Source organism: Elephantulus edwardii, unplaced genomic scaffold, assembly GCF_000299155.1.
Source record: "Elephantulus edwardii isolate Elephantulus edwardi_28Jun2011 unplaced genomic scaffold, EleEdw1.0 scaffold00233, whole genome shotgun sequence".
Lineage (NCBI taxonomy): Eukaryota > Metazoa > Chordata > Mammalia > Macroscelidea > Macroscelididae > Elephantulus > Elephantulus edwardii.
The window spans coordinates 737,302-759,253 of NW_006399983.1; the positions used below are offsets into that span (position 1 = coordinate 737,302).

The window sequence follows — 21,952 nt, forward strand, 5'->3', positions numbered from 1 at the left end:
GCAATTGGCACAGGACAGAGCAGAGTTTAGGGTTGTTGTACATAGGGTCACTGTGAGTCGCAAGTGACTCGATGGCACATAACAACAACAACAACAACATGCCTGTTGCTATACATGTTACGTTGGGATCGAAAACAATGGGCACTGGGTATAAATACTTTGGGCACGTGGCCAACAGGGACTGGTCCTTGGAGAAGGACATCATGCTCAGTAAGAGCTGTCCTCAGTAAGAGCAGGGACAGTGCAGGAGAGGAAGACCTTGGATGAGATGGGTTGATACAGTAATTAGAGCAATGGGGGTAGGTGTGTCAGAGTCAGTGAGACTGGTTCAGGATAGGGCAGGCTTCAGAGCTGCTGTACATAGGGTCGTTATGAATCAGTCACAGGCAACTCGATGGCATAGAACAAGAACAATGAACAAAGAGTAACTGAAGACAGTAAGACAGCAGCTAGAGACGGCTGAGAACACTTTGCTCTAAATGATCACTGAACAGAAGCCTCCCAATGTTGTGCATTCTGACGTCTTATTTGCTGCTGATACGTCGGGAAGCATCTGAACCACAATGACCAGCAATTGATGGGTCAAGGGAAATCAACTGTTGTTAGGTGCAACCGAGTCAGTTCTGACTTACAGCGACCCTCTATCCAAGAGAACAAAACCTTACCAAGTTCTACACCACCCTCACAATCTCTACTGTGTCTCTTGTTGCAGACATTGTGTGCTAATCTATGAACACTGCTGTTCTGTGACATCGAGTTGCCTGTGACTCCTAGCTACACTATATATAATAGCTCTGAAGCCCGCCCTATCCTTGGCCAGTCTTACTGACTCCAACACACCTATCCTATTACCTCAGTTACAGGGTCAATCCATCTCATCAGGATCTTTTCCTGTGCTGTCCTTCCACCCTTCCAAGCATGATGTCCTCCAAGGACTGGTTCCCCCTGGCCACATGCCCAAAGTATGTGAGACAGAGCTCAAAATCCTGGTCTCTAAGGAGTAAGGAATCTCTTTTTCTTTAGAGTCAGTTCACTTCACTTTGAGAAAGACTTTACGGAGTATGTCCCATATTTGGTCACAAGAGAAACTAGGTGAAATTTTATGCAAAAATAAGCTATTGGTCTTAAACTTTTAATACCATTAAAAGAGAATTCATTAACCTTGGTGAGTAACAAACGTGACTCATCAAGGGCAGCAAGAGGTGACAGGATGAAAACCAGGATATTGTAACTGTAACTTCCAGGAAGAGGATCCGAAAGAACATAAGAAGCACAATGAAGAAACTGAGGTTATTCATCAAGTTAACAAATCCCCTGCTGCAGCTCTGTGAAGCTCTGAGCTGGGAGGTCCCGGATAACACAAAGGGAAGTTGAGAGGCTTGGACCACCTACCAAACCACTCTGGGGATGGAAAACTACATTCTAACGCAGAAGCAGCTAGGAGAGCTTGTCCAAAACCAAGAAGCCCTTACCCAAACTTGATAAAACAGCAAGCACAAAAACATCAATCTAAATCTTCAAAATTCAATCTGGTAATATAAAACTTAGCAAATTAAGGGAGCTCTGGTGGCCTAGTGGAAAGAAGTTGAACTGCAATCCCAGAGGTATGCGGTTCGAATCCACCAGATGCTCTGCTGGAGAAGGAGGGGCAATCTTCTCCTGTACCAGTCAGATCCGATTTGACAACACACACACACACACACACACACACACACACACACACACACACCTTCGCGAATTAATTTTTAGATGCCACCAAAATTTCGGCACTATACATATATGCCCAAGAAAAGCTTCTATAACTGTGCTTGCCAGTTTAAAAAAAGAGATATTCTTCCCATTTTTCTCAGTTTTGTTCTAAGGTGGTTGTTATTATGAGCCATCTAACTGCTTGTGACTCATAGTGACCCTATGTACAATAGCCCTGAAACCTGTTCTATTCTGTGCCAACTTTACTGTCTCTGACACACCTACCCCTCTCTCCCCAGTCACTGAATCAATCCATCTCATTGATGGTCTTCCTCTCCTGCACTGTCCGTCCACCCTCCCAAGCATGACGTCCCTCTCCAAGGACTGGTCTTTCCTTGCAACATGCCTAAAGTATGTCAGACAGAGCTTCAGAATCCCTGTCTCCAAGGAGCAGCCTAGTTTTACCCTCTCCAGAACATATCTGTTTGTTTTTCTAGCAGTACATGGTATATTCAATCCAGTATTTTAATTTAAAAGTATCCCCAATACATTCTCTTATCCCTTGTTGTTAGGTGATGTTGAGTCGAATACAACTCAAAATGACCTGAACCATGACCTATCATGTGCCATCTTCATCATCTCTGACACGTGAACTCACTGCAGAAGTCACTGTGTCAATTCACTTCTTGGGAGTCTTCCCCTCCTTTGCTGACCCTCCACCTTTCTAAGGATATGCTTTTCCAAGGAATAGCATCATCTAGCTATATGTCCAAAGTATGAAAGATGAAGCTTCGCCATCCCTGCCTCCAAGGAGCACTCTGGCTACACTCAGCAACTGAGTTACTTTTAGCTCATACATCTGTGACTCTGTGCTTGACTGGAAGATTCCAGCAGGAACTATTTCCCAGGCATAATATCACGTACATATAACATACACATTCTGTGCAGTATTACTCAAAGGAGTTTTCATTAATACAGTGACTGAAGGTGAGCTGCTACCCACACTTCCCATTCTTAGTAGCCTCACACATCTTTATACCCTTCTAACAGTCAAGAGATCCAGAGATGCAATGTTAAAAAGCCTTAGGCATTCACAACCTTGAGGGAAATGTTAAATTCTTAATTTGGATTATATTTTGGGAAAGTTGCCAGGAGGGACCAGTCCTTGGAAAAGGACATATGCTTGGAAGGGTGGATAGAGGGTCGTCGCAGAAGAGGAAGACCTTGGATGAGATGGGGTGACACAGTGACTGTGGCAATAGAGTTATGTGTGTCAGAAATGGTGATGCTGGCTCAGGATAGGGCAAGTCAGAGTAACAACTTCAAATTCATAGGGTCACAATGAGTTGTAGTCAAATGAAGGGCAAATAGCAATAGCCTCACAACAATATGGACTGAAGGTTAAAAATACTTTGTTCCCTCCAGCGCAATAATCAGGAAATACTGCTCATGAATTATCACTATGGAGGAAAAACAAGATTCAAGGAGGAAAAGAGCCATTTTTATAGAATTTGTCTTTTATTTCTAAAGTTCTTTTTTTTTTAAAAATTTTATTTTATTATTTGAGTGTACCGTCAAATCAGATCTGACTGGTACAGAAGGGGATTGTCCCTCCTTCCCCGGCAGAGCATCTGGTGGATTTGAACTGTGTGTCTCTGGGATTGCAGTGCAGCTTCTTGGATTAGGCCACCAGAGCTCCCCAATTTCTAAAGTTCTTATTGCCACATTACTATGACAGAATAATATAAACATACCAATGTGATCCCCAAACTCCACACATCAGAGCGGACATCATATCCTTGTCGTGATGCACTTGGGTCTATTCTTTCAGGCTGAAACAAAAAGAAATGTCATAGTTATTAGCTACACTTAACCTCCTAGAGCAGGTGAACGGCTATAGCTATAGCTGAGGGAGGTAGTTAAAGCACCAGAGTATTCCCAGAGGAATCCAGGTCTCGGACTAGCATGAGATACAGGAAGTTACTGTTATATATAAAAAACCCACACCAAAAAACCAAACCCACACCAAATCCAGTTCATTAGCTACCTCCATCAATTGGATACACAGCTCTACTTCTAAATCTCCTCTTCTAAGGACTACAGCATTTACAAAGTGGAAGGTGAGAAAAGACAGAGGGACAAAAAGGGAGAAAGCTGAAAACACGTGAAAAAGAACCACAAAGACAAATTAATAGCATTAGTGACAAACAGGATAAAGGACTACCTAGAACTTCCTATCTGCAGTTACAGGAAAGATTTCAGTGGTACCACAGGACATTAAAAATATAAGTATTACATGATCTAGCCAACAGACATATGCTAATATACACTGAAGCATGATATGCAATAGCCAAAAGGTGGAAACCATGCAAGTATCTTATGTACAAACGAATAAACAAAATGTGGTAATCATAAAAAGAAGTTCTGATATGTGCTCTAACACAGACAAACCTTTAGAACATTATGTTAAGTGAAATAAGTTAGAAACAAAAGGACATATGTGATCTCATTTACATGAAATACCTAGAAAAGGTATTGGAAAGCCTTTCTACAAAGTTGGTGTGGAAAGCAAAGAAGGAAGCCCCTGCCCCTCCCAAAACTGAAGCCAAAAAGCATTAAAGGTCAAGAAGGCAGTCCTGAAGGGCATCCACAGTCAAAAAAAAAGAAGATCCTCACGTCACCCACCTTCCGGCAGCCTAAGATACTAAGACTCCGAAGGTAGCCCAAATACCCCCGGAAGAGCACCCCCAGGAGAAATAAGCTTGACCACTATGCCAACATCAAATTTCCCCGACCACTGAGTCAGTCATGAAGAAAACAGAAGATAACACCACACTTGCATTCACTGTGGATGTCAAGGCCAACAAGTACCAAATCAAACAAGCTGTAAAGAAGCTCTGTGATAAAGTCAATACCTTGATTAGGCTTGATGGAGAGAAGCAGGCCTATGTTCAACTTGCTCCTGACTATGATGCTTTGGATGTTGCCAACAAAATTGGGATCTTCCCAACTGAGTCCAACAAGCTAGTTCTAAATACAAAAATTTTTCTCAAAAAAAAAAAAGAAAAGGTATTGGAAATGAGGTTCATAAATGTTTATCAGGACTGAGTAGAAGAGAGGAAGGGGAAATTATTGCTTATGGTGTATCGAGTATCAACTAAGAATGATAAAAAATTTGGAAACATGGTGAAGCTTACACAACGGAAACATAGCTACTGTCACTAAATCATACACATAAAAATGGATAAAATGGCAAATGCTTTGTTATACATTTTATCACAAAAGACAAATGATAACTCCAGAGAAAAATATGTAACATAGAAGGGTTAACATTTTTATTATATTTAATATCAATAGTAAAGATCAACTTTTTAGTAGAGAAATGGACAGGGATAATGCATTAAAGAAGTTGCCAAGTACGGTGAACAGTATATAACCTTATCAAGAATTTTTAAATACACTAAAAAGACCCTTTAAATGAAAAAGAAATGACATTCTGTCCTGTCAACATAACAGACATTAAGATAGTATAATAATAGGAATGGGTCAATGGTAATTCATTACATGGGATACAGTATATAAATGAGGACTTGTATGGAACACAATGTATATGAATGAAATACAATGTAAATGAATTATTGTATGAAAACCAATCAAAAAACTACAAAAACACCACACCAAGTCTAACACGAGGGAAACACATTCTCAGAGAAAGGGACCTTAGTGGTGCAGTGGTACAGCACTCAGCAGCTAACTACAAAATAGTCTGTTCAAGTCCATTCAAGGGATCCTCTGGAGAAGAGGCAGGAGACCTGCTACCATAAAATCAGCAGCCAGGGAAGCCCAGAGAAGCAGTTCTACTCTGTCACACTGGGTCACTCGACAGCAAAAATCAACTCAATGGTGCCTAACAACATCACCATTCCTACAGATTCCACCAATATTAAAGTGAGTTTTTCCTAAAGATAACAAAATAATTTGAAAATTTTATGAATAAAAGAAAAGTTAGAAGTGGGCAAAGATACAGGAAAAAAAAATGTTTACCACCGTATTTATTCTAATAAAACACTACAAAAGTCCTAAACATCCAGTAACAGAACATCAAATTCTTTTTAATGTTCAAATTAATTAACACATAAATTCTGCAATCCTGCAAAAACACCTAGAAAGCAAATGAGAAAACACTATATGCATCTAATCATTATATGCACTAGATCACTAATGTGATTTCATTTATATATAATATACATACACATTTATTGTTAGGTGCCACTGAGCAGGTTTTCACTCACAGTGACCCAAAGCACAACAGTGCAAAGCCCTGCCGAGTGCTCCATAGAAGCAAGGATGGTGAACCTTTGTCTCACATACTCTGGGCGTGTTATCAGGAAGGGCCCCCTAGAGAAGAAAGAACATCATGCTTGGAAAAACAGATGGTCACGTTTCAATACTCGGGGTAGCCACGAGAGGGAATCCACTCAATAGGTTTGTTTCTTTCTTTGTTTTTGATACACATCTTCAATCTGTGTCAATACTGATTCACAAAGGAAATCTCAAAGAATGGGGACCTAAATGATAAGCAGAGCTATAATACCAATGATAGTAGTTCAATGACACTTAAGAAAAAGTATTTTTTACTAATTGAAACCTCTTGTGGATAGTAAAATGATCTCATTACACAGGGTTTTTTTTTTTAAATTTTTAAATCAGTTTGTGAGTATGAATTAAGGTTCAAAGACAAATTTTCTAAATTGTAGAAAGAGGCAGCCCATTCCACCACACTAAGACACCTATCCATTATACAGTTTTTATAATGCTACATTGTTTTCCACAGAATAGAAATTCTTGATATCACGAACAAGCAAGCCACATAACAAACGAGGTTTTACTGATAAATATTTGGGAGGTACTGAATTAAAGAGAAAAGTTTCTTCACATTCTGGGTCTTCTCAGTTAATTAGTACATTATTATACACTGTATAAGAAATCAGGTGACAGATGCCACTGGGTAAAAGCCTTCTTTAAAGGTTTTCAAAGCAAAGATGTTAATTAGATAACTAAGATGCGCCTGATCCAAGTCATAATAATTTCAATCACTACCTAGTGTATGAGACAGCTAGACAATGAACACAGAAAACAGAAGAATCATCCGTGTACTCTAACTGGAGTGCTGGCAAAGAAGACTGAATATGCAGTGGAATGCTGAAGAGAAAATGCAACTCAGTCTCCAAGAAATACAACCCAAATGCTCCTTTAAAGCAAGGCAGGGAGGACTTTAACTCACGTGTTATCAGGAGAAAAGCAGGATCATGTCTCACACTCCCCAAAGTGCACAGGCAAAGGACAACACACTTGAAAGAGCGTCAGCAAGAATAAGGAAAGCTCTCACTTAAAATGGATTGACACTGCAGACACGACAATGCACTCTGACATACCAGTCATCAGGGTCACAGCATGAGAGGAGGCAACACTGCATTCCCTTACACATTAGTTCTTTGGGAGGGAACTAAAAACAACCTCTGTCTTTAGGGAAGTGCAACCAGACTGCTCCTTAGGGCAAGGAGGGTAAAGCCTCACCTTGCTTACTTTTAAACATATTTTCAGAAGGAAAACAGTCATTGCAGACAGGCATCATGTTAGGAAAGACAGAAGACCAGCGGAAGAGAAGATCCCCAGCGAGATGAACTGACGCAGTTCTCACTATCACAATGGGCTTGAGCATGACAGAGCTCGTGAGGATGGTGCCAGGCAGGGAAGGTTCAGACCTGTTGGTTCACAACGTGCTCGACTGCACCTGACAATTCTGCTCCTTTGATCTATAAGAAAAGCTGTGTGTCGTGACCACACGCTTGATTACTGGACCTTTACTGAATGTCTTATAAGTAGATACTGAAAGTCATCTTAGTTTGTTCTTCTTCAAAATAGTTTTGGTCCTTTCAAACCCTTTCATTTCCACGTTAATTTTTAGATATCAGCTTAACAACTCTATCAAAGGAAGAAAAGATTTACTCTGTAGATCAAGTTGAAGAAAATGAAATCCTGAGTTTGTCAGTTCATGAAGAGGACTCCTTTTTTTATTTTCTGAAAGATATTATCTGTATACACGAGAGTATGTGGGTAGAGAAAGGGAAGAATAAAGAATGGGACCTGCAACAGCTCAGCAAATCCCCCAGTGCTTATTAAGAAGGAGCAATTTTCTCTCTCAGGAGACAAGTGGCCCTGTCTGGAGACTTTCTGGTTGTCACAATGAGGGGCTGAAACCGGTATGTAGGTAGGGAGCCGGGGATGCTGTTTGACAATCTATAAGGCACACAAGACTAGTGTCATGATTGTGAAATCCTGCCCTTTGACGCATATTTTAAATAAAGACTCTCTGAGAATAGAAAATCCTAACTCTCTGTCTAAAAATCTAAGAATGAGAGGTAAGGACGGTTTATCTCATCACTTTGGCTACCAATCTTCACTTGAACAAAGTACCTAAGTGCAGTTTCCTCAACAAAATAAAAGAAATAAAGTATCTTTTATAAGGCTAACATTTATATAGGTAAGAATTCTGGAGTTAATAAAGTATATTTTTCTTTAATACATTTCCAATGTTGTTAAGAGATCTGGTGACCTACTGGCAAGAAGCTGTGCTGCAATCCCAAAGGCATGCAGTTCAAGGCCACCAGCTGCCCTGTAGGAGTAGGATGGGCAATCACCTCTCATGTACTTAACTGCCTTGGAAAACTCACCGGAGGATCAGCTATGTGTCAGTTCAGACTTGATGGTACACAACAACAACGTTGTTAAATGCTATAGACTAGGCAGGTAATAATCATAATAATCAAGAATTTGTAGAGGGCTTCTTTATGAGGCCAAGCTGAAAAAATTTGATGAAATAAACTAAATTTAAAAAACATTAATAGGACTATGGCTCTTGATCAGTAAAATCATGATCCAAGTTACAAACATGGTGCACGTTCAACAAGGGATGGAGGTCACATCTTTTAAAGTCAGATATAATGCTTCTCAAACACAGATAAGTAACTTCAAGACAGAAGCTTTGAGATTGAAAATCAGAAAGGCAAAAACACGGACCTATGAAAGTTAGGAAGGACAGAACTTGTTCCTATGAAGTGAAGGTAAAAAATGGAGAAAAACTATTACAGATCCCAGGTTTACCTAACTGAGTCAATCCTGCAGCAAGACATTTCACATACAAAATTTTAGATGTATTCACCAAAGGAGCTCTGGTGGCCGAGTGGTAAGGAGCTGTGCTGTGAATGCAAAGGCAGGAGGGTTGGAATCCACCAGCTGCTCTGCAGAAGAAAAAGGGGCAATCTCCTCCTATATGCAATTTACAGCCTCTGACAATCTCTGGGGAGTCAGCTATGAGTTGGTTCTAACTCAAGGGTACAAAATAAGAAGCAAACAACCTGTATTCTTAAGTATCATATAATGTGTGTGTGTGTGTACACATAAACAACAAAAAGATATAAATAAAAACTTTTTTTAAACATTCATTTTAAAATTCCTTTTTTCTGAACTGTAGATCTTAAAACTTTTAGAGAGAGGTCAAAACCTTTAGAGAGGTGAATTAGAAAGGTCTATTTAAAGAGAGAAAAAGAAAGATACAAAGTTCTAGACTCTAGTTTGGAAATATTTAATTTTACGTTTCTATTTATCATTCCACACTCTGTTTTAATGACTAGATAAGAAATCTCGGAAATCACATCCATAGTTAGGAATAGCTAAGGCAGATGGAAAGGTACCAACACTAAAATAGCAAGGAGAACAAGAGGCTGGCCCCTGTGTTTGTACTCTCTTTCAACATCTAATCAGGAAAAAGATCACTTGCTCTGGTGGCCAAGAAGTTGTACTGGCAACCCAAAGGTGGCTGTTGTTATGTGCCGTTGAGTCACATGCAACTCATAGCGACCCTATGTACAGCAGCCCTAAACCCTACTCTATCCTGTGCCAACCGCACTGTCTCAGACACACCTACCCCAAAACCCCAGTCACTAAATCAATCTACCTCATCGAGGGTCTTCCTCTCTTGAGCTGTCCCTCCAACTACAAAGCATGATGTCCTTCTCCAAGGACTGGTCCCTCCTTGCAACATGTCCAAAGTATGTCAGAAGAAGCTTCAGAATCCTTGCCTCCAAGAAGCACCCTGGTTTAACTCTCTCTAGAACGAAGCTGTTCATTCTCTTAGCCATCCATGGTATATTCAATACTCTTCTCCAATGCCACAGCTCAAAGGTATCAACTCTCCTTCTATTATCCTGAGTCATTGTCCACCTTTCTGATGAATAGCAAGTGACAAAAACAGAGGAGGAAATAAAAAAACCAAAATGGATGTAAGAAGAGACTCTGAGTATTGCACTAGAAAGAAGCCAAAGCAAAGGGAAGAAATCAAGATTATTAAGGAGCTGCATAAAAGATATCAAAGGACAGTATGGGAAGACAAAGTAAAGTATTATCATGAAATGTGCAAAGAGGTGGAGTCAGAAAATCAAAGGGCCCAAACTCAGTATTTCTTAAGTTCAAGGAATTAAAGAACAAATTCAATCCTCAAGTTGCAATACTTAAGGATGCTTTGGGCAGAATATTAACGATCCAGGAAGTATTAAGATGAAAAGAGTAAACAGAGTTATTGTACCAAAAGGAAGTGGCTGACACAGAAGAATTTCATGAAACAACATAGGAGCAAGAGTCTGTGGTGATGAAGGAAGAAGTTCAAGCTGCTCTGAAAGAATTGGCAAAAAACCAAGAAATTGGCAAAAAAACCCCAAAAACAAACAAAAAACACAACAAAACACCCCAAACCCCAGGAAGTGACAGTATATCAATTGATATATTTCAACAAGATTTTTGTTGCCCTAGATGTGCTCACCAAATTGTCCCAAGATATCTGGAGGACAACCACCTGGGCAACTGACTGGAAGAGATCTATATTTCTTCCCATTCCAAAGAAAGGTGATCTGACAGAGTGTGGAAATTATCAAACAAAGGTAGATGGAAAGAAGGAAAATCTCCTATACAATTAATTGCCTCAGAAAACCCCACTGGAGGGTCAGTTCCAACTTGCTAGTACACAACAACAACATGTGTGAAAATTACTCATATTTAATTTGAAGACTAAATTCTAACCAGTTCTTTGGCTCTCCGTACTCTACAATGGAGAAAACTATTTATGATTTTCAGGTACAAAATAACAGACTCATGGCACTCTGGTATTATGTCCCGAAGGCTACTGGAATCCTTCACTGGGAAGAAACAAGACTATCAACCTGCTGTGGCTATCATTTATGGTTGTTGTTTTTTGCCATCAAGCTGCCTGCAACCCATCGTGACCCCAAGTATAATGGCTCTGTACTGAGCCAGTCTCACTGGTTCCAACACACCTTCCCCTATTATCCTAGTTATCATATCAATCCATCTCATCCAAGGTTTTCCTATCCTGCGCTTTCCCTCCACCCTACTGAGCATGATGTCTTTCTCCAAGGATTGGTCCCACCTGGCCACGTGCCCAAATTATGTGAGACAGAGCTTCAAAATCCTAGCCTCTAAGGAGAAATTTGGTTTCACCCTTTCCAAGATAGACGTATATGTTTTCTAGGCAGTCCATGGTATGTTCAAGACTCTTCTCCAGCACCATAACTCAAAGGCATCAATTCTTCTATCATCCTTGGTCATTATCCAGCTCTCTGATGCATAGCAAGTAACTACAAAGACCATGAACTAGATAGGCGTACCTTAGTCTCTAGACTGACACTGTTGCTTCTCAGTACTCTGGAAAAGTCCCTGGCAGATATACTTCATGCAATTCATCTTTTGATTTCCTGACTGCTGTGCCAAAAGTGTTGAGCCAAGAGCCAAAACAATATATAAATTGTCAGGGCCACAGAGCTGCATTCCCTCATTTCCTCAAGAATAGCCACAGTAATGATCAAAGCGGCAGCTCCAATTCTTTATCTCTGTCAGAGCTGCAAAACCTTTTCACCTCCCTTTCCCAGGAATAACTATCTAAGACCCCCAACTTGCACCCTTATCTTGTACCAAGCAGCTACGAATATCCTGACTCCCAACTTCCTTGTAAGACAATATAAAATTCCACTTTAAGTAGGGGCTGTTTTCTGCCTTAGAGCCAGGCTGGCAGTTTCTAACCAGTAAACTGTCTTTCTTGGCTTGAATTGGGTTCTGTCCTTCCTCAGCCACCTTACATAAAGGAAAGGAAAAACTGAAATGCCCATGATCTTCTTCTCTTGTATGCTATTCCTCTTTCCCTAGGCACTGAAACCACTAAAGAAGTTCTGACTGTTCTGCTCAAGCATAAATTTTATCCAGTAGTTACAGATCTTTACCATGATTACCCACTATCTGGGAGGCTAGGCTGTGTGAGAAGTGTGGCATCAGGACTGGAGGAAGATTCATCAACAATCTGCATTATGCAGATGGCACAACCCTGCTTACAGAAACTGAGGAGGACCTGAAGCACTTGTTGCAGAAGGTCAAGGACTGCAGTCTTCAATATGGATTGAGGCTCAACATTAAGAAGACAAAGATTCTCACCACTGGGCCAATTGGCAGCATAAGGATAGATGGTGAAGACACTGAGACTGCTCACAGTTTTAGTTTACTAGGCTCCACAGTCAACACTCTTGGCACCAGCAGCCAGGAAATTAAAAGACATGTTGCGATGGAAAAGTCTGCTGTTAGGGACCTCTCCAAAGTACTGAAGAGCAATGATGTTAGTCTGGAGACTAAGGTGCACCTGATACATGCAATGGTCTTTGCAATCACGTGCTATGCGTCAGACAGCTGGTGAGGATAGAAAGAGAATTGATGCCTTTAAGCTGTGGTGTTGGAGAAGTGTATTAGATATACCATGGACTGCTAAGAAAACAAACAGGTTAATCTTGGAGAGGGTTAAACCAGGCTGCTCCTTGGAGGCAAAGATTCTGAAGCTTTGCCTAACATACTCTGGACATGTTGCAAGGAGGGACCAGTCCTTGGAGAAGGACATCATGCTTGGGAGGGTGGAGAGACAGCACAGGAGAGGAAGACACTCTATGAGGTGGAATGATTGAGTGACTGGGGGTATGTGTGTCAGAGACAGTGAGCTTGGCACAGGATAGGGCGGAGTTTAGGGCTGTTGTACATAGGGTCACTATGAGTCACAGGTGACTCCACTGCACATAACAACAACAACCACCCACTCAACAGGCAGGCTAGTATCATCAAGCTAAAGGCAGCCACTCATTAAACTCCCAAATTCACCATCTACATACCTTGACATTCCTCATATCAAAGTAACCTTTTATATTATTATCAGTGGCATCCTCACTGTATCTACTATGGTAAAAAAAGTATAACAAATTAAGAGGAAGATGACCAATAACAAAGATAAAAAAGCTTTTGAGCATCAATAATATGAAATGATAGTCTAGATACCTGAAAGTACAAAGCCATAAAAGAGAAGCAGATATAGCTATCTTCCAAAATTCACTATCAGTTAATACAAAAGACACAAATGCTAAGAAATTACAAAGCAAGATCATGAGGACAAACCGTATGTGTTTGACAAGAGCAATAAAATTATCAAGGAAATTGGTCAAAAGTGAAAGTGCTAAGGAGAAAAGCTGGAGGAGCCTGTAAATTTATTATTAGTAAGATGTAAACTAAGGAAAGTCACAGCATTTCTGTGGGTATGGAATTCTACCTGTGCGTCATACAGACTTTCTAACAAAGAGGTTTGCCAACAAAATCAAAGACGTGAGTAAAATAATTACACTAAAATTTTTAATAGCAGCTTTAAAAAATATCCTACATGAGCTGCTAATTTCTCTGCCAGACTTAACACTTGAAAGTTCACGTGAAATACGTTCTAAAGGAAAAACCTTCTTTGCACTCCAAGAGATAGAAAGAGACCATATGTGAATGGGTCATTACTATCAAGTTTGTTGAACAAACATAAGTAGCAATTTCTTAATGCTGATGAGACTGACCTGTTGTTCCTCACACCTAACAGGCTATAGATCTATCAAGAGAAGATTATACAGCATTTGAGGAATTTCTGAAATAAATAAAATTGCATACTTTGCAAAATACTACTGTGAACAATTTTCAAGCCTTTTCACTCTTCAGGAAATGGGAAAAGTGCCACTCAGTGGCCTAAGATACAGTATCAATATATTTTGATATCTGTTACAGTCCAAACAACATACAGGTAGAAGAAACCCTAATGAGCCTTTTGAGAATTTACTACTTAATGAGATAGGTTGATTATAACGCCCATCATCAGAGAAGACAGCAAATGTTACGTGTCAAATCAGAGGAGTAGAGTAAAACAATGAACGCTGAAGTTGTTCACTGGGATAATTCAGTGATAACTCACTGAAACTGAACTTGGTCTTTACATGAATGGGAAATTTTCTTAGCATGGTCAACTGTGTGACCAACAGAGATTTCTTGGAAGGAAAGCACTTTATGACCATGGGTTCTCTGTGCAATGGCTATCAAGCAGAAGGCTTATACTTTTCACTTACTGCCATATACGGCCTACACCCAGCATCTCTTGTCTTGGCAATGGAGTCCACAAGTTGTCCACTGATGCCAAAGTCACAGAGTTTAATATTTCCACTTCTGTCCAGAAGGATATTGGAAGGTTTGATATCTGTAAGAGATAGATGTATTAAGTATAAGTAATCAAGTGAGTTATACTGTAAAATACTCTAAGCAAATACTAAAGTAGTAAATATAATAACACAATACTAAATGTAACACTAAATACTAAACTATTCTAAGCTTCAACTGTATCAATGATTACATTTTTCAAATCTAGTCATTAAAGCAGCCAAGTGTCTTCATTTATCACATGCAACTGCTAGTCATATTTAAACATGCAATTGTAATGAGCAGAATAGTTAAACAAACACAATCATTTTATTAGTAATATATTAATAATCTAGAAAGTACGAGTGAAGGTCAATTATTCTCTAAATATCCTTTATTTATCTCTCTCTCGCTATATCTATCTATCTATCTATCTCACACACACACAAACACACAAAAAACCCCCAACACCCACCCTGGTTTTTCTCTACTGTACATGAAAAAAAAAATAATTTTATGAATGCCTATGCTTGAAAACTCAAAGTCATATTTTGGTTCCCATGGATTTGGTTTAATTTCCCTCATCTTCAGCTTGAACTTGCATATGAGTAGTTGGTGGTCTGTTCCACAATCAGCTCCTGGCCTAGTTTTCACAGCTGATATTGAGCTTCTCCAGCGGCTCCTTCCACAGATGTAATTGATCTGATTCCTATGCATACCATCAGGTGAAATCCAGGTATATAACCTACATTTATGTCTCTTAAAAAACGTATTTGCAATGAATAAGTCATTGATCATGCAAAATTCAATCATGCTCTCTCCAGCTCCATTTCTGTCACGGAGTCCATGTTATCCAAGTACTGAATCTTCTTCTCTGTTCCCAACTTTTGCACTGCAGTCACCCATTATTATCAATGCATCTTGATTGCATGTTCGATCTATCTCTGACTACAAAAGTTGGTAAAATCTATCTCCTCTTCCTTGTCTCTGGTTGTTGGTGCATATATCTGAATGATAGTGGTATTCACTGGACTTCCTTGTATGCATATGGAGATTATTTTGTCACTCTTTGAGGCTCAATGTCAAGAAAACAAAGATTCTCACCACTGGGCCAATTGGCAGCATCAGGATGGATGGTGAAGAGATTGAGATTGTTCACAGCTTTAGTTTGCTTCGCTCCACAGTCAACACTCTTGGCATCAGTAGCCAGGAAATTAAAAGATGTATTGAGATTGGAAAGTCTGCTGTTAGGGACCTCTCCAAAGTACTGAAGAGCAACGGTGTCTCTCTAGAGACTAAGGTGCATCTGATATAGGCCATGGTCTTTGCTATCACTTGTTATGCATCAGAAAGTTGGACAATGACTAAGGAGGAGAGAAGGAGAATTGATGCCTTTGAGCTGTGGTGCTGGAGAAGAGTACTGAGAGTACCATGGACTGCTAGGAAAACAAACAGATTCATCCTGGTGAGGGTTAAACTGGGCTGTTCCTTGGAGGCAAGGATTCTGGGGCTTCGTCTGAAATACTTTGGACATGTTGTAAGGAGGGACTGGTCCTTGGAGAGGGTCATTATGCTTGGTAAGGTGGAGGGACAGCGCAGGAGGGGAAGGCCCTCTATTGATTCAATGACTGGGGTAACTGGGATGGGAGTGTCAGAGACAGTGTGATTGGCACAGGATAGAGCAGGGTTTAGGGCTGTTGTACATAGGGTCGCTATGAGTCACAAGCGACTCAATGGTACATAACAACAACAACAACATGCTTGAAAACTAGATAACATAAAAGCATTAACATAAACTTGGGCATTCTAAGATTTTTTCCCCCACTGTAGAATGAGTATAAGGAGGGGTGGGAGAGGCTGGGAGTAGAGGGATGTGGATGTGCAGGGAAAAGGGGTTGGACAATTTGATGGGTGGGGGAGTGAGAGAAATTGAAAGAATTTGTTCAAATTTTTATTTGAATTTTGTAAATAAGCTAGTAGAAAAAAAACAAACCCCACAACTGCATTCATTTACTTGTTTTAAATTCATTACTTAATAGTCAATATTTACACTGACTATTACTCACATTATGAATTTAAGCCACGAGAGTACACATACTAAGCTACTTTACAGTAATTGACAGGGGTTACAAAACTAAGTAGAACGCACACAAGTCAGAAACACAGCTTAGCAGAGCCGGACCAACTTAAATCCATTACTGTAGTGTCACTGATCATTCATGGTAACGCTTGACTGTTTTCGAAGGCTATAAATCTTAACGGAGGCAGACTGCCTCATCATTCTCCAGAGGGCAGCCAGCAGATTCAAATCATCAACGCAACAGCCCAATGCATGACTCAGTACATCACTAGCTACACCCTGGGAGGAAGATGAAGGTGTCTGCTCCTGTTCAAATGCACAGCGTCAGGGTTGCCATGTGTCAAGACTAACTGGAAGGTAGTGGGTGGGTGACCTAACTTAAGAAAGTGTCCAATGCCAAACAACCAGAAGACTGTAGGTTTTGGATTAGAGAAGCAACAGTTCAATATATGAGAGCAAAATGCAATATTACTGGGACAAGCTACTTATTATCTCTTAGCAATCAGTTTCTATATATATAAAAGGAAATAATCCCTATTTCATAGAGATGTGAAGATTGAAACATACTAAGGTATCCAGTCTCTTCTTCATGAAGTTGTCTACATAACTTTTAGAATAGTTGTCATTGCTGCAATTCTAGGAATAACACCAACATTTCAAGGAGGGTAAAGCCAGGAGACAGAAGCTTAACCCTGACCATCCTATGCATTAGGCACCTATGCATTAGGCAGCTTTATCTTTAGATTTATTTTGGGAACTGAAAATTTCCTTGAAATTTAATCTAGTTAATAGAATTTTCTGTTCTCTATAACAAAACTTCATTATTAATAGGATTTTCTGTTACCTGTATTAACAGCTCCCTAACTGCAGCCAACAGCTATTTGTTCATAAATGATAAAAAAAGACTTACAGTGTCATCATTTATGTAGTAATAGAAAATTCAAAGTTAACCTTTAAGACATTTCTATTAGACTACTCCTAGGTACTATGTGAATATAGTATGTGATGAATAGTATCCTTAAAGTCCAATGCCCTAAAAGCAATATTCTCAAAAATGCAAACATAATTAAGAAGAAGGGCAATCACAAAACAAAAGCAATTTGAAATAAAGAGAACACGTTATTTTTAAACAAACACTAAATCAGGGTTCCTCAACTAAAGAAAAAGTGAAGATTAAAGGAAATATTCTAACAGGCAAGGTTAACCAAGCCCAGTGGTAAATCTCACTTCAAATTAGGTAATTTAAATAATTGGCCAATTAAGTACCAATAACTAAGTAATAATTTCTTCAGCCACAAGAAACTACTTTTCTTAGAATTCAAGATGTCTCACTTGCTTTTCCCCCCCTTGAAATGTGATGTTTTCTTTCTATTTTGTCAGGCAGAATCACACAAGTGTGACATGCTGTATTAAAGCTTTCCATTACACACTGGCTGAGGGCGGCGGTCCGGCATGCTTCCTCAAGGTCATCATCTTACAGCCCTCTGTCTAGTACGGCAATAACTAACACGAACATTTCCCAACGTTTTACTACTGTTCTAAACTTGCTCTTCAACATATCGACATCAAATGTTTAAAATCTACAACTGTGTCTAATAAGGCTAATATTTTTTCTCCCCCAAAATAAAACAAGTTATATAGGTATTTTAGTGTTCAGTACCAATTGAAGGATCTCTCTCAATTTACAGAAACATTCTTTAAAGTGAAGAAGAAATAATTGATAGTGACTGATAGTCTTTAAAATGTTGTAGGGTTCTATGCTTCATGCTTCTTTGAAAGACCACGCTAGTGTCTTCTTTATACACAGACATTAATTATCTATTAGGAAAATAAAAATATTTTTCCTAATTAAGTTGTTGTTGCTATGTGTCAAGTCACCTGCGTCTCATAGTGACCCTATGTACAACAGCCCTAAACTCTGCTCTATCCTGTGCCAATTGCACTGTCTCTGACATACCCATCCCGATTACCCCAGTCACAGAACCAATCCACCTAATTGAGGGCCTTCCCCACCTTTGCTGTCCCTCCACCCTACCAAGCATGATGTCCCTCTCCGAGGACCGGTCCCTCCTTACATGTCCGAAGTATGTTAGGCGAAGCCTCAGACTCCTTGCTTCCAAGGAGCAGCCCAGCTTTATATTCTCTAGGATGAATCTGTTTGCTTTCCTAGCAGTCCATGGTACTCTCAATACTCTTCTCCAGCACCACAGCTCAAAGGCCTCAATTCTCCTTCTCTCCTCCCTAGTCATTGTCTAACTCTCTGATGCATAACAAGTGATAGCAAAGACTATGGCCTGTATCAGATGCACCTTAGTCTCCAGAGAGACACCATTGCTCTTCAGTACTTTGGAGAGGTCCCCAACAGCAGACTCTCCAATCTCAATACATCTTTTAATTTCCTGGCTACTGATGCCAAGAGTGTTGACTGTGGAGTGAAGCAAACTAAAGCTGTGAACAATCTCAATCTCCTCAACATCCATCTTGATGCTGCCAATTGGCCCAGTGGTGAGAATCTTTGTCTTCTTGACATTGAGCCTCAATCCATATTGAAGGTTGCAGTCCTTGACCCTCTGCAGCAAGCGCTTCAGGTCCTCCTCAGTTTCAGCAAGCAGGGTTATTGTTATCTGCATAACGCAGATTGTTGATAGATCTTCCACCAATCTTGACCCCACATTTCCCTTCATAGAGCCCAGCCTCCTGGATAATCTGTTCTGCATACAGGTTGAAAAGGTATGTAGACAGGACACATGCCTGGTGTACGTCCTTCCTGATTTTGAACCATGCAGTGTTTACTTGTTCTGTTCTAACGACTGCCTCTTGGTCCAAGTATAGGTTTCTCATTAGCACGATCAGGTGTTCTGGGATTTCCATTCTTCTCAGTGTCAGCCATAGTTTGGTATGATCCACACAGTCAAACATCTTTGCATAATCAATGAAACACAGATATACATTCCTCTGGTATTCCCTGATTTCAGCTAAGATCCATCTAACATTAGCAACAATATCCCTAGTACCACATAAACATTCAGATTAAGACAGACTAAGGAGGAGGACTACCAGAAGTCCAGGCTGGGTTTAGAAGGGGTCGTGGTACTAGAGATATTATAGCTGATGTTAGATGGATCTTGGCTGAAAACAGGGAATACCAGAGGAATGTCCATCTGTGTTTCATGGACTATGCAAAGGCATGTGACTGTGTAGATCATAACAAACTATGGCTGACTCTGAGAAGAATGGGAATCCTAGAACACTTGATCGTTCTAATGGGAAACTTATACTTGGACCAGGAGGCAGTCGTCAGAACAGAGAAAGGGAACACTGCATGGTTCAAAATTGTGAAGGGTGTACGCCAAGGATGTATCCTATCTCCATACCTTTTCAACCTATATGCAGAACAGATTATCCGGGAGGCTGGGCTCTATGAGGAGAAATGTGGGGTCAAGATTGGTGGACGATTTATCAACAACCTGCATTATGCGGATGACACAACCCTGCTTGCTGAAACTGAAGAGGACCTGAAGCACCTGCTGCAGAGTGTCAAGGACTGCAGCCTCCAATATGGATTGAGGCTCAATGTCAAGACGACAAAGATTCTCACCACTGGACCAATTGGCAGCATCAGGCTGGATGGTGAAGAGACTGAGATTGTACACAGCTTTAGTTTGCTTGGCTCTGTAGTCAACAGTCTTGGCACCAGCAGCTAGGAAATTAAAAGGCGCATTGACATGGGAAAGTCTGCTGTTAGGGACCTCTCCAAAGTACTGAAGAGCAATGGTGTCTCTCTGGAGACTAAGGTGCATCTGAGGCTTTGGTGTTCCCAATCACTTGTTATGCATCAGAGAGTTGGACAATGACCAAGGAGGATAGAAGGAGAATTGATGCCTTTGAGCTGTGGTGCTGGAGAAGAGTATTGAGAATACCATGGACTGCTAGGAAAACAAACAGATTTGTCCTGGAAAGGGTTAAACCGGGTGGTTCCCTGGAGGCAAGGATTCTGAGGCTCCGTCTAACATACTTTGGACATGTTGTGAGGAGAGACCGGTCCTTGGAGAAGGACATCATGCTTGGCAGGGCGGAGGGACAGCGCAGGAGGGGAAGGCCCTCTATGAGGTGGATTGATTCAGTGACTGGGATAATTGGGATGGGAGTGTCAGAGACAGTGTGATTGGCACAGGACAGAGCGGAGTTTAGGGCTGTTGTACAGAGGGTCACTATGAGTCGCAGGCAACTCGACGGCATATTACAACAACAACAACAACAAGGAGGAGGATTGGCCATCCACTTCAGAAACAGCAGGCCTCTGAAAATCCAATGTACAGCAGAACACATGTAGAATAACAGAAAGGGCAACTGAGGTGGAGCTTTCAATTACGGAAATACAAAGTAGGAGGAAGAGTTGTAAGCAGACACTAGCGATTGGGACAGGGAATGTGTCCTAAGAGTAACCAAATAATCTTCGGCAAATCTATTAAATTTTTATGTCTAATAAGCTATTAAGTTTGGCTAAAATCTATAGAATCCCAAAGGAGGAAGTTTTTAAATTAGTAAATAAGCTTTAGATGCCCATATATATGTGCCCATGTGTATGGGTATTTTTTTTTTTTGCTAGAAACATAAATGTTTTTTAAAGTAGGAAAAAGTTTGCATCATGATACTTCAATTTTCAGTAATTCTTATTTAATTTCTGTTCTACAAAGAACAATCCATACCTACCTCTGTGAATGATTTTCAAGTTTTCTTTTAAGTGGTTTAGTGCTTTCACAGTCTGGAGAGAAAAACGTAGACTTGTCATAAACAAGTAGTTTCTCTTTAGTTAAACAACATAGTAAATTATAGAAATTAACACCAAATTTGTCCCTGGTAGGCTTTTAACAGATAGTATTTTCATATTTTATCCAATATTCCTTATGTTAACTAAAGATGCTAAAGGATAATTTTTGATGTGAAAATTCAGTTGCCTTCCTATGGAAATGAAACTAAAAAATACACACAAAAACCTGATGCCTTATAAATTGTTGAGTAAGTCATTAAAATGCTCTCTGTTTCTCATACATTCTTTAAGTGGTATAGCACTCCTCTGTCCATTTGCTGTATAGAGGTAACTTGTGGTTGCTTTGATGTTGAACACTGTGACACTGATATGTCAAATGTGATATTGGTTACCCATGGTGGACAGTATTTGGTGGAGCTCCCTGATTAAAACAAACTTGGAAGCAGGAGTGGCATCCACTTCTGAAATAGCTTGCCTCCAGAAACTCTATGAATGTGAAGAAACAATAAAAGTTATACAAGTGTTCAGGTCTTTTGTTCATAGGTTCACTAGAGTCGTCTATGACTCAATGACACTTAACAACAACAATGTGTTTCTCATACATGAAATCTTTTTTAAGGAAAAATCTCATTTAGTACAAGAAAGGGGAAAAAATAGCTTGGCTACATTATCATATGGCTCAAGCCACAAATGATTCATAAAAATCCCAACTATGGTTGTATCTTCACTGAGTTAGTAACCAGCAAGAAGATAGATTATTCCATTTAACATAAAGAAATTTGAAATGTATTTATATTTAGGTGGTCACCAAA

The 21,952-nt window shown here is 40.0% G+C and overlaps 1 protein-coding gene across 3 annotated transcripts in view; it reads right to left on the reverse strand.

Moving 5' to 3' along the window:
* The window catches only part of MAP2K4 (mitogen-activated protein kinase kinase 4), a 151,361-nt gene that overhangs the window by 19,694 nt on the left and 109,715 nt on the right, over positions 1–21,952 (reverse strand). For all 3 annotated transcript variants that reach the window (XM_006898557.1, XM_006898558.1, XM_006898559.1), the window contains 3 exons: positions 21,083–21,134; positions 14,223–14,350; positions 3,444–3,521 (listed from right to left, as the gene is read on the reverse strand). In XM_006898557.1, coding sequence (XP_006898619.1) covers positions 3,444–3,521; positions 14,223–14,350; positions 21,083–21,134 — 258 coding nt within the window. The remainder of the gene's footprint in view (positions 1–3,443; positions 3,522–14,222; positions 14,351–21,082; positions 21,135–21,952) is intronic.